This window comes from Paroedura picta, chromosome 8 (assembly GCF_049243985.1).
Source record: "Paroedura picta isolate Pp20150507F chromosome 8, Ppicta_v3.0, whole genome shotgun sequence".
Lineage (NCBI taxonomy): Eukaryota > Metazoa > Chordata > Lepidosauria > Squamata > Gekkonidae > Paroedura > Paroedura picta.
In genome coordinates this window covers 18775329-18794090 of record NC_135376.1, presented here as the reverse complement: position 1 = coordinate 18794090, position 18762 = coordinate 18775329, and the positions used below count along the sequence as shown (strand labels likewise).

The 18762-nt window shown below is 44.3% G+C and overlaps 2 protein-coding genes across 7 annotated transcripts in view; one reads left to right on the top strand and one right to left on the bottom strand.

Annotated features, from left to right (window-relative positions):
- Positions 1-5914: 5914 nt before the first annotated feature.
- Positions 5915-12910, bottom strand: ARL14 (ARF like GTPase 14). Of its 3 annotated transcripts, none has more exons than XM_077348532.1 (2): positions 11446-12910; positions 5915-6595 (listed from the first exon to the last, which is right to left on the bottom strand). In XM_077348532.1, the coding sequence occupies exons 1-2, from the start codon at positions 11895-11897 to the stop codon at positions 6523-6525; spliced, it is 525 nt and encodes a 174-aa protein (XP_077204647.1). In that variant the 5' UTR covers positions 11898-12910; the 3' UTR covers positions 5915-6522. The 3 variants fall into 3 exon arrangements, with proteins under 3 accessions (XP_077204647.1, XP_077204648.1, XP_077204646.1); XM_077348533.1 differs by lacking the exon at positions 5915-6595 and adding an exon at positions 10776-11033 and having other exon boundaries at positions 11446-12903; XM_077348531.1 differs by lacking the exon at positions 5915-6595 and having other exon boundaries at positions 10776-12881.
- The window catches only part of B3GALNT1 (beta-1,3-N-acetylgalactosaminyltransferase 1 (Globoside blood group)), a 31015-nt gene continuing 18866 nt past the window's right edge, over positions 6614-18762 (top strand). For all 4 annotated transcript variants that reach the window (XM_077348525.1, XM_077348529.1, XM_077348528.1 and 1 more), the window contains exon 1: positions 6614-6762. The gene's annotated coding sequence lies outside the window, so the exon portion shown is untranslated. The remainder of the gene's footprint in view (positions 6763-18762) is intronic.

Genomic DNA, 18762 nt, shown 5'->3' with positions numbered 1-18762 from the left:
CCCTTGATTCCACCACCCCCTCTCCTGGAGATGGGAATGTCTTTTTAAAAATGTCTGATATCTTGGAGCAACAAATAGGTGGACAAGCCTGCAGGCGACATAGCACAAAGCCTCTCTAAAGCTCCTGCCCTCTCCCCCCTCGTCTCCCCAGAGAAAGTTCTTCTCCCGTCCTGCCTGCCCCCCTGCCTTTACAGTTATTTCCCTTAAAGAAGCCTCCCTGTCGGATCACATGGGGGAGCTGGACACTCTCTTCTTCCTCCTTTCCTTCTTCCCCTAGAGAAGGCGGAGAGCTGAGAGGCACGGGGGGGGGGACAGGCCAAGGAGCTGCAACCTCATGGCAAGAGCCAGCCAGCAAGACAGACCCCCAGGCAGGCGCCTCGGCCACCCGCAGCAAGGGAACTCTTCAAAGTGTGTGTGTGCAGGGGAGGGGAGGCGGCAGCAATGAGCCCTCACTGGGGAGCATGTGTGTGTTTGTGTGTGCATGTCTGGGGGGGAGGCAGCGGCGAGCCCTCACGCGGGAGCGTGTGTACGTGTGCATGGGGGGCAGTGGCAGTAGCAGGGAGCCCTCACAGGGGTGTGTGTGTGTGTGTGTGTGTGCAGGGGGGAGGGCAGCAGCAGGGGTGCCCATGCAGCTGCACAGACTGTCAGGGTGGGGTGGGGGAGAAAAAACCCTACATGTGCAGCCACTAATGTTGCTAAGGTCAACATTTTCTCATTATAAGTATAGTTAACTTGAAGAATTCACTGCCACGGGGGTGGGGGGGGGTGCAATCGGTTGTTTAAATATATGCATTTAAGAAAAAATTAGCGGGCATCAGTGGACCTTTAAATCATGGAGAAAGGTGATTGGCTGCCTGGCTTGATTGACAGGCAGAAGAGAGTCATGTGTAAAGAGAGTTGCTCTCTTCTACCATTTCCAGCAGCACCTGTGGTGGGGGAGAAATGTGAAATGGCGGCAGAAAAGAGCGAGATAGCAAAAAGGTAAGGAGAGGCTGGATGGTGCGATTATATTTAGCGTTATACCATTCAGCTGGCGTAACGCTATTTTTAACAATGTGTGGAAATGCCCTTAGTTTTCCGGAATAAGAAATCATGGGAAGTGCACAGTGTTGGAAAAGTTTACAGCTTGAGCTAGCTGAAACTTGGGTCACAACTTTTGAGAGAAGTTGCAAAAAATCTGGTGTCTGCTATCTGCCTGTTAACCTTTGACCTGCTACCCAATCTGGATGGCCCAGGCAAGCCCAACTGAGTCAGATCTTTGAAGTTAAGCAGGGTCAGCCCTGGCTGATACTTGGAAAAGCGAACTCCAAGGAATATCAGGGTTATGACACGGTGTCAGGCAATGGCAAAGTACCTCTGAATGTCTCTTGCTTAATTTGCCAACAATCATAGAATCTTCAGACCCTTTCACAATTTGCAATCCTATGAACTCTTTACCTTGGGGTAAGCCATTTTACATGGTAGAATTTAGAGATTCACAGAACTGCATTGTTTGATTCTGTTTCTCTCTCTCTCTCACACACACACACACACGCACACACACAAACTGCAGAGAACTATTTTGGGACCGTACCCTGGCAAATGAATGGCTCATGAAGGAAACATAACTGTTACTAGTATGTAATGATAGGCCCATTCACAATAATCAGCTCGAACCAGTTATAATCCAGTTTTCATTAATGGGATCAAAGAACTGTCACGGATAAACGAAAACAAATGTGTTTATTTTTTTAAATAGGAGCTAAATTTTAATCTCCTTAAATTGCTTTCACTAGAAGTCACCTCTTTTGAATTTTTAGAAAGGGTTCAATTGCTCCTAATTGAGCTTTGAAAGAAAAACCACCTGAAGTTAAGCCGTGTTTAATTGCTTTGTTCACTTGGGGATTTAGGCCTCAGTTTGGGGGGAAGATGGGGGGGGGAGGGGAACCATTTATGCAGATATAGTCCCACAGGAGAGGACTCAGCAGAGGGTGAAATCAACAGACCTGCATATACATGATGTTTTATGAATACATGTGTTAATATAGAATCTAGTGTGAATTAAGAGGCAAACTGGAGCTCCTGATGGCTTAGTAGACATGTATCTGCAAATCATTTTTTCTACCTAGTTTGTCCTAATTCTGTTACAATTTAGTTTCACCCATCCAACATCCTGGCTTTAATTGTGTAAGGTTTGATGCCACAACATAAAGTGGGTGAGAATCCTGCATTCCTAGATGAGATTGCCCGCTGTTTGGAGAAGAAGAATTGTTTTTTATATGCCAGTTTTCACTACCTGAAGGAGTAGTGCTTATAATCGCCTTCCCTTCCTCTCCCCACAACAGACATCTTGCGATGGATGTAGGTGAGGCTGAGATAGATCTGAGAGAAACTGCTCTGTAAGAACAGCTCTAACAGGACTGTGACAAGCCCAAAGTTGGCTGCATGTAGAGGAGCAGGGAATCCAGCCCAACTCTCCAGTTTAGAGGCTACCACTCTTAACCACCACACCAAGGCTTGTTGTTAGTTACGAAGTCATGTCCGAACCATCATGACCCCATGCCCTCAATTGATTGCCCTCAATCACTCCCAGCATTAGGCTCTCCTCCAGGGAGTCCTTCCTTCTCATGAGGTGGCCAAGGTTTAATATAGGCTTAGATGGGATTTTAAATTCAGCTGCCCGTTTCCACATATTTAGTCTTTATTCAAAGAACAGAACTTGTTCCTGCAGACCAGTTGGCAGTCTTAATGAGAAAGGATTGGTCCACAACCTCTTCCTTCAGAGTTAACCCCCACTCCCCCCATCTCCCACTTTCCTCTTCAGCAGGAATAATATAACTGGGAACTATAGAAGCAGAACAGGGGACAGACTTACGTAGTTTCCATGGTTTTGTTGCAGCTACCAATACAATACAGTGGCAACAGGATTCCAAATTACAGATTTTGCCATAGTTCCATACAGTCCATTAGCCACTCTCCCTCCCCTCACTGAATATTGTTATAACAATTTGTATTTGGGGTTCTTTGAGTTTTCCACATTCGTTGTTTTAAAAAGTAAGACTCTTGCCTTTTTTGATAAAGAGATATGCCTTTCCCCTTCTATCTCTGCAATGAAAAGAGCTAGAGACTTACTTTAGAAAATGAAATCTAGCAGTTCTGAGAATCAGATTATTACAATGTTATAAGGATATTCAGCTGTCACCTTTTTAAAAAAGAGGGACAAGAGTAGGAGAAATGGCTGCCGTGTGGGTAGGACCAGGAAAATTCAGATTTGCTGTGATCTCTCTCAAAATTTCCGAGCAAAGTAGGCCTGGAAAGTATCAGGAAGAGAGCCAGAGAAACTTTGGGAGGTGCGCAAAAGCACCATAATTCTGTTTGGAAATGGGGGGGGGGGGGGCATTCACTTCACAAGAGCGTCGAACCCAGTGCAAGGAACCTGAGTGGAAACTGGTCTCAGGATGCAGATGGAAATTGTTTGGAGCTTTAGGACTCAGTAGGATCTGTATTTTAAAAGAAATATATATATTTAAGAAAACTTCCAAAACTGGTTGTCTCTGGCCTTGTCCAGTGTCAGATTTCTCTGCCAACCTTGGCTGGGTTAGGCTGCAGTCCTAAGGACACGTTCCTGGCAGTAAGCCCCACTGAACTTTTTAACATGAGACTTACTCCTGAGAAGACCTGCATAGGATTGTTCCCTCTGTCTATCTTTAGCACGTTAAGGGAAGAGTCTGGGGAAAGCGTTAGATCCTCCTTTTTCTCATTTTGGTAGTATTTGTTCCCAAATTCAGCACCTTTAGTATATTTGGAAAAGATGCCATATCTTTTCACTGCCCGATGATACCCCTGAAGTGAAACTGTCTATTGCGGCCAAGAATGGATTTTGTACCTTTAAAAAATGAAAAAATTCTAAAATAACGTTCCCCAGTTTCAGGATGTAAAAACAGAGTAGAGAGTAACGGTTTACTTGGATCTTCTTCTCCTGTTGTCCTTAACCATGGGGTGGGGTGGGGGCAGGTTTCTGATATGAGTAGAAAGACAGTTTTTTCTACTGTCTTATAGAATCTGTTGACGGCCATCTTGATTTACTGGGTGCAGACCCTTTTTGTACAAATATTGACAGACTAGTATCCAAGCCCATTTTAAAAATGGGCTTTGAAAGGGGTGGCAGGCAGGAGGGCCTGTGAGGGTGCGAACCAAAGGGAAGGGAAATTCCTGCCCCCCCCCCCCACCAGCGCTGTGGCCGTGCTAGCTTCCCTTTGGAAATTCCCACCGTCTGTGCCAGCTTCCCTTGGGCCCGCAAAGGGAATGGAACTCCCCCCCCCACTGGCGGTGCATCCGTGCCAGCTTCCCTTTTGGGCCCTGCCTCAGATAGGCCACGCCCATTCTCCACCCACTTAGCCCTTAGCACATTATTATAACAGCAAGCCCCCTGTAAGATGGTTCTGCTCACAGTGCTGCTTGAACACTGTTACAGTATTTTTGTTCTGTGACATTGCAGTAACATTCGTCCCTGTGCCCTGTGTTCTATTAAGGAATGTGTGTGTAACTCTCTGACTCCTAAACCAAGGTAAGATGCAGGGTCAACACACCCTGCACTCATTTCTTGCCTCATATGCACAAAATTGTCTTGCTTTCTCCTTCTCCTTTAACTGTGTCTGCTTGTCAACAATGGGCTTCTCTGCACAAGAACCCTTGTTCTGTGTTTTCTTAGCTGTTGATCAGATAGCAGCAGAACTGCACTGAGCTTCCACATATCTTCCCTCCCTTCGCAGTTTTTCAGCTGCCACCCCAGTTTCTTTCCTTACACGTGTCCCTCAATTCTGATCTTTTTCCTCAGTTGTGTTTTCTGAGGGAGGTTGCCGAGCAGTTCGGAGCCCAAACTGATGCAATAACGCTATGTGGATATGCCCAATAGCTTTAAGTGTGATTAAAACTAATCAAACGTCTGTGTTAACCAGGATATTGAAATTGGCTTCCCTTTGTGATAACCTTGATAGTTCTTTCCCTCCAACTACCTCAGAGGAGCAGACATGGGGCCTTTTCGCACGGGGATCTTTGTTGCAAATTGTTTGCGGAATGAAAAATCGCCATTTAAAATAGTGGAATTCGTCGTTATGGATACCTGCCTTTGTAGTGGAATCAGTTGCGTTTTTTAGCGTTTCCCACAGGCTTCCGGTCTCGGCAGAAATCGCTAGAAAGGAAGCGCTATTGCCAAGCTCGTCCCGCCCCTGGCCGTCAAGCAGCCAATGGGCAGCCGTTAGCATGCTCCCAAACAGCCCCTTTCCCTTTAAGAAAGGTTTAAAAAAAAAAAAAACGACCCATAGCAACGAATCTAGGTAGATTCGTTGCTACGGAGAGACCCATCCAGCTGCCTAATGTGAGCTGTCGTTTGATTGTATGATCGTTTGCACGCTGCCTCGAGTGATAAAAAAAAAATCCCCCCCCCCTCTCACGGGCCCGATTTTCGGCTGAATTTATGTGTAAAAAATAAAGGGACTTTATTTCAGCAAACGGGCTTTTATGTGGTTTGTGCTTAGTGACTAAAGGTGAAGGACTGAAGCCAGGGAAGCCTCTAAACAGAAAGAGGCTCGCTGGTGCGTTTATCCCCGCTCGCTTGGAGAAAAAAAAATGGCGATCGCTTCGCCGGAAGTTTGGAGGAGAGAGCCAGGGGGAGGGACTTTGAAGAACCAGCAACAATGGTAACGCACAGGTCTTTAGCGCTACTGTTGCAGATTGGTTGCAGGAGTGTATCGCTATCCGGAGGGTGAATCCACTTTTCTGGATTCCCCTGAAAGCGCTACAACGAAGCGCTTTTTGCGGGTCGGTTTCAGGATTGTTGCAGATTGTCTACGACGTCGTGGGTTATGGCAAATTAGTAGCGTTTCCAAATAGCAACCATTGTGCTATTTTGAAGCCGTGCGAAATGGCCCATGGTTCTCCCCTGTTTTATCTTCACAGCAACCCTGTGAGACAGGCTAGGTTGAGAGTGTGATCCGCCCAAGCTCAACAAGTGAACTAAACTTCCCCGCACCTATGAGCCAAAGGCCATATATATATTATTTAAATTCTACCAAGAAGAACTGATCCTATTGAAGGACTTCACTAGCAAACATTAAGTTGAAAAACAACCACTGATGAAAACTCACTTTAAAACGGTTATAATCTGGAGGCTGTTTTGGTTGTTCTATTAAAAGAAGAGATAAGACATTTTTAATTACATTTATTGTGGAATTGTTTATTATAGCCTAGGGTAGGTTCTTTCTTCTGTTATTATACTCATTTCGAACCGTCCTTTTTTCGTTAATGTATTAGACAAGAGCTTATTACATGCTACTTAAAGTCTTTGGTGGAGTTCCTAAAACTGCGTTCCTTAAAAAGCGTACCTGTGTCACATCCACTTCTTAAAAAGAGTCATCACCAGCCACAGGAAAGAAGCAGAGAAGAAAAGTTCATATTATAATCCTATCACCTGTCCTGTGACTCAAAAGTGCCAAAAAAAACAGTTGTTGTAATCCACAAGTATTTGAACAGCTCCTTTGTTCTTTATTCAATCTCCTTGCTGGGTTGCAGTCTGTATGAAGTCAGATGAAGTGTTGTTTGTGGCACCTTGCTGGGACTGCAGGAGAGATACAGTTCCTACTTATCTAGGATAGTGTACTCTATGGTGTGCAGATCTGAAGCGGAAAGTAACGATCCAAGATCTCACATTATTTCCAGCAGCTATCAAGTCAGCAATCTTCAAGCAGTAAACAACCTTTTATAATCTACTTTCAGAGTACTCTGGTAAGTTTTTCTTGCCCCCCCCCCCCATCTCAAGCCTCAACCTGTCCTCCTTATTATTTAACCTTGGGTGGATGGTTCCTTTAAAATGACAAGTTGGAATGTGGAGGGGGAAGAGAGAGGGAGAGAAAGAGGGGATTGCAAGAGCAATAAAACTCAGAGTTTCAGAGATGCAGTTCTGAAATGATTGTATTTTAATTAATCCAGAGCTTTGAAGATAATAAGTCCATCAGAAGGTTCCAAAACTTAAAAGAGGCCAAAGAAAAAGCAAAAAATAAAGAACAGAAAGTCCTAAAATTGCGGAGATGGCAACTGGGCCCGGAGCACGAACGACTACTGATTCCGAGGATTATACCTCCACGGATCTGTTTAAGTCCTCTAGTAGACCCAAAAAGGCTTCCAAAGGAGAATAGGGGGAGGAAAACACTCCTCCCCTGCTTCTGCTGGCCACAGCCACAATTGGCCCACGTTCGGTTCGGGAGATTGCACAGAGGCAAACTTACTGTGCCGCCATCTTCCCCACCCCCCCTTTGGAGCCAGAGTTTACTTCTGCCTATGCTGGAGATAGAGCATAGGATGTTCTGTCTTCGGGTGTTCATTTTTACTTTCCTTCCAAACTTCCTGATAACCCAACTGCTTCAATTCCTGCAGCTCTTTATTTTACTCTCATGAAGATGTCGACAACTGGAAGACAGGTAGCTAATCTCCTCTCAGGTCTTACCTCCTATGAGTAATGTGGGTTTGGGGAAAACATCCCTGGAAATCCTTTTACCGACAGCACAAACCTGGTAATACTGTTGTGGTTGCCAGATTCATATCTGACTTGTCTGGTCATGGATCCAAGCTCTGGACTGAAGTATTCTGAGATCTGGCTATGTTAATAATTAGGTATATTGTTTGGCTCCAACTTGTTAATAACTAGACAGCTATGTTCTTGACTAGCTGTGTTCTTCCTAAGCTCTTTTCAAAGGCAGCCCCATGTAGAATGCATAACTAGTCAAGTCTGAAGGTCATCAGAGTGTCTGAACCTGTGGTTAAATATTTTGTCCATGACAGGGCACAGCTAGTATCTCTATCTCGGTGGGTTTTTATGGGGATTTTATGGGGATTTTATTCTTGTTTTAGGGGAATTTTAATGTATATTTATGATTGTAATTAACGACAAGCCATGATATGGGAGTGGTGGGATATAAATTAAATAATAAACTGGAAAAAAATTCCTGGCATGGCTAGGACCTGACCATGAAAGCGTAAGGCAAACTGTGAACCTAAAAATGGCATGCAGCCCCACCCATCCCATGTACAAGGATCAGTCATGTAACCAGTTACCAGCATCTCCATTTTGTCGGAATTAAGTTCCAATCTGTTGGCCTCATTCAGCTTTCATTAGTTCATGCCACTTTAAAATGGCTGTCATTTGAATCTAGCCTTTTTAACAGATTTGGCTATGGTAGCACTAACCGTCAATGAAATATCTAGCTAGAGTATATAGACCAGGGGTAGTCAAACTGCGGCCAGATGTCCATGGACTACAATTCCCAGGAGCCCCCTGCCAGCGAATGCTGGCAGGGGGCTCCTGGGAATTGTAGTCCATGGACATCTGGAGGGCCGCAGTTTGACTACCCCTGATATAGACCATCCATGTGGGTTTTATTTAATATTAGAAATGAGATTTTACAACATTAATGGTTCTGAATACAGATGTGAATTCAAGATGCCTTTCTAGTAAGCATACACACGTCCATACATTGTAAGAATAATATGCTCTATAGATTTTCCAATAATTTTGGAGGGATTTTTGGCCAAAACAAAAAAAGAAAAAGGAAAAAAGTATTCAAACTTTAGAAGGTGTAGTAGGAGAAACGCATTATTTCCTCCCAAGTTTGATTGTTTGTTTTGGAAGCGGATTTGGCTTGGTACTGACGGTCCTTTTTTTGTAGTTTAGTGAAACTCATTACTGCCTTGCTTTATCTGTAAGATTTGGTGGGAGAAGCAAAATGACTACATTACTGGATATGATTAAACACGTTAATATATTAAGATATTGTTAGATGTCTTAATGAGAGACACCCACTGCTCTCAGTTTTTTCAGATCAGATCTTGATGCAGTGGCTAAGGAAAAATCATCAATTTAGGCAGATGGCAGAATGAGAAAAGAAATTCTCATCATCAGTGAATAAGGGTAGGCTAAAATGTTTCTTAAATGAATAATAGATGATCATGAATCCAATATAAGACATAGCTACGTAATTAAGTGTCATTCGGATCAGGAAGTCTCTGTGCCCGAAAATATATGATTGCATGATGGGTAGACATGATCAGCATTTTCTTACAATGTAAAATTAAGGGGCTAACTGGATGCCATGTCCCCCCTCCGCCCTGGTCTTCCCTGGAACCATGCAGTCATGTGTACTGCAAGTTTTGTGCTGGGAACTTACTGCAAGGCATGTGTGGAATTCATCCATAGGACTGTGGCATGTGGAGAGAAAGCAGGGCTTCAACCTTCCCCTCACTGTTTTACTGATATGAAATTCTGGAGGTGCTCCTGTTTCTTTAATGGGGGCACCACATGCACTGATGACTTATACCTAGATTGTCCTCAGTGAAATCATGGGACCCCGTTCCTTCTGTGCTGTGGTCCCCATCCAAACTGGGTTTGTGCATACAAACCAATTGCCAACGCTATGTAATTCTGCAAATCTTATACCTGTGATAATTGAATGTAGATTAGGGAGCATTGGGGATTATACCGCCGTTGTATGGGGTTTTCAGGGACTTGTGATTGATTTTATAGGGGTTTTAATCTGTTGTATAACCCACCATGGAGAGTGGTGGGATACAAATCAAAGCAATAAATAATAATCAGAGCAATAATATACCTAGGACAAAGTGCCTAGGGTGGAACTGGGAAGAACCTGAGGTGGACATGAGGAAATGTAATGTGTAATTAGGCTCCAAGACAACTACTTTAAATCTGAATGTCATCTAGCTTTAACTCTAGCAAACAAACATGGTTCTGAAACAGATACGAATTCAAGATGCCTTTCAAGTAAGCATACGTATAGCCATACGTTACAGGAATAACATGATCCATAGATTTCCCAGTAATTTTAGAGGGATTATACCAACAAAGGCTGTTTTTACATGAGAGACTTTTGCAGTGGCAACATGGCATCCATACAACAGTTTTCTCCATACTTCCGTTGCGTTACCCTTCCATGGCCCCCATTTCCCACCTTCCACTGAAGGGACTTAAAAAAAAATCAGGATTTGCAGTAATTAACTATTTTGATGATTTATTGGTTCCTAGATTGTTTTAACAAAAAGTAAGTCTTGAACCCTTTTCCATACAAAGTTATAAGGGGAAGTCTGCAGTCTGTACCTTTCCCCTTATAATGCCACAGTGAAATAGAATGGTGCTTATGTGGGAGGGATCTGCAAAAGTTCACCTCTTCCCACTCAAAGCAATTTGACTGATAATCCGAAAAGACAGAGTTACAGCCTATAAAGGTAAAGGTATCCCCTGTGCAAGCACCAAGTCATGTCTGACCCTTGGGGTGATGCCCTCCAGCGTTTTCATGGCAGACTCAATACGGGGTGGTTTGCCAGTGCCTTCCCCAGTCATTACCGTTTACCCCCCAGCAAGCTGGGTACTCATTTTACCGACCTCGGAAGGATGGAAGGCTGAGTCAACCTCGAGCTGGATGCTGGGATTGAACTCCCAGCCTCATGGGCAGAGCTTTCAGACTGCATGTCTGCTGCCTTACCACTCTGCGCCACAAGAGGCTCATTACAGCCTATAAAAGAAACAAATATCCCATTTTACCAGAAATCTCATTGCTGAGATCATCATTGGTGAAGAAGCAGTTAAGCTCTCCTCCATCACACCTTGGTCCACATATACCCCATATCCCTTGATCTGGGAGCCAAATTATCATAGAAAAGCCAGATAAAATATAATCAAAATTACCATTTTATGTTTAATTTAAACCTCTTTCTGATTTAATGAAAAAGTCTAAACAGAAATGAGCTTTTAATAAATGTTATATAGGTTCTGTAATTACATACGTACATACTAATGTTGTGCATATCGGCATTATGCTTTTCTTGTAGGCAGATCTGCTGGCATAAATTCTGCAGCCTGAACCTAAGGCTAAATTAATTTCCATGAGTTTTCTGCATACATTTACAGTAAACGGGACTGCATCCAAACAATCTCCAGTCATTTGCTTATGCGTCATATTGTAAACGTTTCTTTGGATACTACAGTGATCCTGTTGGATAGAAAATAGATGCCAGATGTATCATCATTTAAGAATGCAGGTGAATCTGTTCTTTGTGCTGCTTCACAGGTATTCAAGTTCTAAACCCTCACAGTTCTACTGTATCATTTAAATGCAGCAAAAATAATATTTCTGGAGAGCATTACGAAGGAGTGAAGCAATACCTGGCCTCCTATAAACGCGTATTACTTTACATGCATTCCTGAAATGCCAGATGCTCCACTAGAAGACCGATCAGTACCCCAACCCAATATACCTTGGCGAGAGAGAAATTAATTAATCTGGCTTGAAAATCTTAAAAGCTTCTTGTTTAGATTTCACGCAGGATTTGGCAAATGATGTCAGCTTCCGGAGAGCCTCAGACAGACCTTCCCCCGTAAGAGCGCAGCATGGCTGTACATACCAGTTCCGGTCAGGACAGTGTTTCTTCATGTTAAACTTCCTGGTGATTTCCTCAGCGTCCAAAGCTCCAGGGAGATCCTGTTTGTTTGCTAGGAGAATCACAGGCACATTCTTGACCGTTTCATTCTTCAAGATGAGCTCCAGCTCTCTCTTCGACTCATCCAAGCGTTGTCTGTCGGTGCTGTCCACCACGTAGACCAGGCTGTCTGCGTTTTCCAAGTAGTCGCTCCAAACGGTCCTCATTTTGTGCTGGCCTCCAACATCCCACACTGTTAAGGCAACGCTTCCTCCGGTTTCAATCATCTCCACGTTGAAACCAACCGTCGGCATCGTTAGGAAGACCTCGTTGAACTTCATCTTGTACAAAAGCGTCGATTTCCCTGCTGAATCGAGGCCGAGCATCAAAATCTGGGCTTGCCTGGCCTTGGAATGCTTAGAGCTGGGAAGCCCCATCCTGACTGCGCAATTTAGTCGGTTTTCTTCTCTTTTCCCCTTACGAACAGTTTTATTAGGCAGATTTTGTTTTCCTTGGTCTTTCCGATGACAAACAGCAAGTAAAGGAGAAAGAAAGGGAAGCACAGGGTTTGTGCGATGCACCAGGAATAACAGCACGTATATGTTTGTTCTGTGACCTTATCAGGGTGGCAGTATGCAAACAGAGTGTTATTAAAATATAACCTTCGCTGCCTACCTGCCGGGTGGAGCTGACTGGAATAATGTTCAGCTACAGCAGCCAAAGGTTGCTTTATGATGTTGATCAATGCCAAGGCTGTGCGTACGCTTGTATTCTAGGAGCTCCTTGTTTTTCTTAATTCATGAGATGTACGTGGGTGCATTTTTGCAGCGCAAGATATGATGACCGTGTGACATTCCTGGGGTTAGACTGTACTGCTCCGACCTTCCTAATAGTGATGTTAATATTTATGTTGTTCTGGACATGCTTCCAACAGCCATGCCTATTAGCTGTGGGATAACGATAGTCTGCAAGAATATATTTTGATTGATAGTTAAGTTGCCATGGATCACGTGGTCGTCAGGAGAGAAGATGTTGACACTTGTGGCAACAATCTCAAGAGTTTTGATCTGGGAAATTAGATCATAAGGCAAGCATCTAGGCAGTGACTGCATACAGGCCCTGACCCACATGGGTGCTATCCACAATATCCAGTTTCTAAACAATTAAGGACTAATGGAGCTGGCAGCTTTGGCCTTCTGTTGCAAACTTATCATTATCTACAATAAAGTATGTAGGACATCACTAGGAGCATGCAAAGCGTCAGCCCTTCAGAATTTCCTGGTTACTGTCGGCTCAGACTGGTTTGGTCAATAAAATGCATATTGCCAGCTCAGCCAGCCTCAATTTGCATTGGGGCAGAGGTTTTCAACCTTTTGACACCCACAGTTTCACTATTCACAACTAGACTCTCAGTTTCAGTACTACCATTTTAAAGGAGAAAAAAAATCCTTGTCATTTCATATGTCAACATCAAAGCAGGAAGCGTTGGCTTTGAATAATGAAACCAAGTTGATGTTGAAGGGTGAAATGCATTTAAAAAAAGCAGCAGTCTTGGCTAAGACCAATGACCAAATGGAGCAGCCATTTTCAATCTTTTGAACATTGAGGAGCCCCTGAAATAATTTTTTTAGGTTTCGAGGAGCCCCGGAAATGATGTCAGCTGTCCATGACTCCTTGCCATGCCCCCCCCCCCAGAAGTCACATATCACTAGAAGTGACATCACCTGCATTAAGAGGCAGGCTCAAGGAGGATGTGTGTGTGGGGGAGACAGGATGTGGTTTAAGACAGGCGTAAGTGTGCAGGCTCCTTCCCTTCCAGGTGAAGAAACCAGGAGAGAACACTCATGCTCGGGAGATGGAGCAATAGAAATGGTTGGTTCCCTAGCTTGTGGCTGAGTCCATTAAGGGAGGAGGGGAAACCCCTTCCAGAGGTCCTGCGAACCCCTGGTTGGGAATCCCTGATCTAGACTGATTATGCACAGCAGAGGCCATGCCGGGCTGCTACCCGTTTCTTGTAAGGGAGCAGAATGCTCCGCCACTTCCCATGTACAAATGGGGGATGATTTCCTCTGATACACATGGTCCACCACAGAGTTGTGGAAAGGTTCTGGGATTGTGTAACAATGCAATTCCACCTTCATGTAAGGTAAAAAAGAAAACACCCTGTTTGGCTCTGCGGTGCTGCAAAGCTGAACAGGGCATTTTCTGTCCCTGCTGGGACATCATTGGCAGGGGCCTGTACAAATTGACCTGGCCCAGCATGGCTGCTGATGGTGGCTGTAGCAAAAAAAAAAAAAGGAACATGAAAAAAATCAGCATTCCCTTGCATCGGAGGCCCTAAAGTGGGCCAGGGCTGGGAGGGAGCCAGGCCAGCGTCGATGTCATGTGCAAGCAGGAATATGTCCCACTGCCATGTGAACACCTTTTCTCCCCATGCATAATCGGTCCCAGTCCAGTATCCTGTTTCTAACAGTGGTTAATCAAATCAGATTCCATAGGAAAACCCTCAAGAAGGGTCTACAGACAAGGTCATACCTTACCTGACTGTTCCTTAACATTTCACCATCAGAGACAGCCTTCTACCTCGGATAATAACCTGCTTAACACGAGAACACAGTTTTGAATAACAATGGGACAACACTGAGAATGGTGGTCTTTTGAATAATATTTAAGAGCGTGAGCTCCATATTAGACAACTTTATATACAACACATATTACGTAGTTGGAGTATCACCTTATAGATATTTTTGCCATCCAGCGAGCCCCAAGGTTATTTTATTAGATAAGTGCATTTTAAATTATTTTACCATTGAGGAAGACCGTTAGGGTTGAAATGCATCTGGTTTTACTTCCTCATATCTTCTATATGATTATTGATTGTATTATACAGTATAGAATGGAGATTTTATTAGTGTTTTAAATTGTTATTATGTGCATCAGATTCTAATAAATATTTGGATTTTAAACATAAACTTCTTCTGCAGCTCAACCCTTAGGTTCCTAATTTGTCTAATGAGGTTAGGTTTTTGTTACCCTTTTTGTTTTTTTAGTAATCAACATAGATCTATCCTCCATAAGTCTATTCAGCTCTCCTTCCTTTTCAATCTCTCTAAGCCACTGATCATCAGCACATTTCATTGCAATGAGTTTCGCAAGGCCATTAAATCCCCCCCCCCAATGCAGGCAGCTTTGCTTGTGAAAGTTGGTGGAGGGATTTAAAGGAGCAGGAGGCTGCCTACCAGTTCAGAATGACAGCTGTGCCGCCCACTCTGTTTAATCTCCTCCCCAGCTTGGAGAATTTAAAGGGATTGGGTGGTGCAGCTGTCATTCTCAGCTGGTAAGTGGCCACCCACTCCTTTTAAATCCCTCCCCCCACCTTCACAAGCAAAGCTGCCTGTGAAAATAGAAGGGGAACATTTAAAGGAAACTCCTACCTAGCACCCATTGCATTCCAGCATGCAAAAGGCTTTACTGCTAGTTTATAAATAAACACATGGTGCACATTTAAGAGATGCAACACTTAAAAAAAATTTTTTTTAAACATACCGCTCACCTGGAGGGAGATAGTAGTGTTTTGTTAAAGGATGATTTTATCTGTCATTTATGTACTGATGGAAGGAGGATGTGTTTCAACCCTAACAGTCTTCATGCCAGGCCAGCAGTTGCTACCGATGGCCCTTGCCCTGCTCCAGTTGGGGAAGGAGCCATGTGGCCCCACCAAAGCCTATTTCAACTGAGGGAAAGAAGAGAGGTTTTTATACCCCCCTTTCCTCTACCGTAAGGAGTCTCAAACTGACTTACAATCAAATTCCCTTACTCCTCCCACAACAAGCACAGCACTGCACTGCACTGCACTGCACTGCACTGCACTGCACTGTATGTACGTCTGTCTGTTTGTCTGTCTGTCTGTCTTTGGGAACCCAGGTCAGATTATATTTTATGGGTCCATAAAATCCCTGTATAGAGTTAAAATTAGTTCTAATTAAAACAATAACATTAAAACGTTTACCTTAAAATCTTGTACCTTAAAATCATACATTAACTATATTAAATATTAAAATTAACTATAGCATTGTCTCTATGGAGTAGGGAGGGGGTTATTTGCTTTAAAATATAGCATCTCAGCTTGGTGGGGGTCGCGTAGAGAGGCCAGCAGAATTAGACATTATGTCTGGCCTCAACTGTACAGCTCTGTCTTGCAGAACTAGTGGTAGATGGGGCTGAGAGAGTTCTGAGGTAACTGCAACTGGCCCGAGGTCACATGCGAAGGTCTGTGGAATCAAATCCTGTTATTCAGATTAGAGTCTACTGTACTTGACTACTACAATGCACTGGGTCTCCATGCAGGGATGCTCTACCCCAGGGGTAGTCAAACTGCGGCCCTCCAGATGTCCATGGACTACAATTCCCAGGAGCCCCTGCCAGCGAATGCTGGCAGGGGCTCCTGGGAATTGTAGTCCATGGACATCTGGAGGGCCGCAGTTTGACTACCCCTGCTCTACCCCACCGAGCTGTGCAAGACTGTCTGGGCAGGCTCTTCCTCCCTCCTTTTGGGAGCAGAGATGAGACTGTTTCTTGTCTGCCTTTTTCTCCCAGTCTATCCCATTATCTATGATGGCTAAATGGAACCTTCAGAGTAGGAACTCTTTCCATACCAGTGATTGGGGGGGGGGGTGTCAGTGTTTATTTATTAGTTGTATAATAAATGAAAGTCCATCTTCCATTAAAAGACTAGAGATGGAGCATAAATTATTGAATATTCCCCAACAGCAATAAAATACATCTACAATTTAAAAAAAAATTATGAATAAGAAGTAATTTACAAAAGGGCCTACTGAAAATGTTATGTCACATATAGTTTAAGGAATGACAGGAGTTTGGGGGCATTCCTCACTTGCTATGGAAAGCTATCCCACCAGGAGGGGAACTACAGTCAGAAAGACTGGCTTACAAACTGTGACAGATTATTCTTCTTGTCACTCCGTCAGTGCTGCTGCTACAGAATTTAATAGGTGAAAGGCTGTTCTGTAGATATGTGACTCCAAGGCCATGAAGGTATTTACAGATAATAATCAGAACCTTGAACTGAACCCAGAAACTGATTGGCAACCAAAGAATTGATTGCAAAGTCAGTGCAATATAATTCTGCCCTGCTCTTGATAAATAAACTGGGGGGATTTGATTCACACTAAAGTTTATAATTGTCTTAAAGGGTGGTCCTATGTAGCGTGCTAGCCCCCCAGTGGCCATCATTCCGGTTTCGGGGGGGGGGCTATCATTCCAGTCCCAGAATACTTCTGCTACTCCCAGGATAGTAATTCCACTCTGAAACCTGTCATTCATGTCCCAAAACAGTTCTGCTACTCTCAGTGCCTGTCATTCTAGCCTCAGAACACTTTTGCTACTCCCAGGAGTCGTAATACCTACCAAGGGACTGTCATTCTAATCCCAGAGCACTAATTTTATTGCTGGGGGCTGTCTTTCCACTCTGGGTCCTCTTATTCCAATCCCAGAACAGTTTATTTGGAGCCAGAGACATTAACTGGAAATCTGCTCCACATTTTCATTGTAATTATTTTGTTCTGTAATTTCAGAATGCAAATCAGTTGGCAGTCCTGTCTCCCATTATCGCTAGTGGACCTTCAAGTCTCTCCCATTGTTTCCAGTGGGCAATCCTGTCATTCTTTTTAGTACATCCTTGTGCTGGGAACTAGTGCATTGTACTGGTTTGGCTAGTCTTGCAAAAATGCCCCCCCCCTTCAGTTTCTACTGCAGAGATTTTCTGTCTTGATCTTAGTCTTGTTGAGTTTACATTGCCACAGTGGCACTGGTTCTGCTGGATACATTGCACTGGTTCTGCTGGGCTTGCAAAAAAAAATGCTCCCTGATTCATTTTCTGCTTAGAGATTCTTTTGCTTAACCTTAGTCCATTGGAAACAGAGGAGGATGGAGCACTTTCTTTGGCAGGCCATAATTTGGACCATGAAAATCAACTTCTGACCAAACTTGGAGGGAAAGTAGAGTACAGTCAGCCAGAGATCCCCTGTGAGTTTTGGTGTCCCTAGCTTGCCAGGGTAAGTGTGTGTTCCACAGCATGCTGAACCTTTTGTTTAGACTCTAAAAGTTTGTGGCAATTTGTAGTTCATGAACTGGGCACATCACAAACCAAAATGCATTTTCCTAGTTCATGCCCATCCCTAAATTAAATGTCTAGCTTTTTAAGAGGCAGGGTCTTCTAAAGGAACTGGTAAAATAGGCTGATGACACATCAACAATGTTGAGTTGAACTCAATATTGTTAATGCTTCATGTCATGTATTAACAGAAAAGAGATTATAAAGCTAGCAAGAAAGCCCATTGCAACCAGGAATGCAATGGGCGCTAGAACCTAGGGGACACCAGCAGGCACAGATCCCCCCTCTCCCTCTCCCTCTCCCTCTCCCTCCCCCTCCCCCTCCCCCTCCCCCTCCCCCTCCCCCTCCCCCTCCCCCTCCCCCTCCCCCTCCCCCTCTCCCTCTCCCTCTCCCTCTCCCTCTCCCTCTCCCTCTCCCTCTCCCTCTCCCTCTCCCTCCCCCTCCCCCTCCCCCTCCCCCTCCCCCTCCCCCTCCCCCTCCCCCTCTCCCTCTCCCTCTCCCTCCCCCTCCCCCTCCCCCTCCCCCTCCCCCTCCCCCTCTCCCTCATAGCAGGAGCCATAGGAGGTAATCAGGGCTGTTTGTAGCAGGGAATGAGGGCTCGTTTGGGCGTCTCTCTCTCTCCCCCCTCCCTCTCCATTGCAGCAGGAGCCATAGGAGATAATCAGGGCTGGTCTGCGGTTTGGCAGGGCTCTCTGCGTCTCTCTCTCACACACACTGGCTCCTGCAGCATCTGAGAGCAAAGTGGCTAGCGTCCAGGGAGGGAGGGTGGGAGCTGTAGCTGTATTCCAACTTGGACAGCCAAGATACTCTCCACCCCCAGGGCTGTTTCACAAATATTAAGATAAGCAAAGGATATTATGGTATCTGACTATGTAGTGAGGGGTCTCATTTTAGGTGGCTGAAGTGCCCAGGTCGAACATTTTATAAAGGGTTAGATTTGGGAATAAATCTGTTGCTTTAATGTAGGCTTAAGGGCAGAATTCTTTAATGCCCTACCAGTATTAATACATGCTAAAGAGTAATGTGAATGGGGGAAAATACAGTGTCAAGTAAGCATACATTAAAACACAATATGTTATACCAAAGTGCACAGTATACCAACAAAATGGAACAAGTGGGAAATCTAATGAAGATGGATCTCCTTAAATGCTGGCATGATTTATTAACCT

Excerpts from the sequence above, each read along its gene's own strand:
- ARL14 (XM_077348531.1), bottom strand. The coding sequence starts at position 11,897 with ATGGGGCTTCCCAGCTCTAAGCATTCCAAGGCCAGGCAAGCCCAGATT.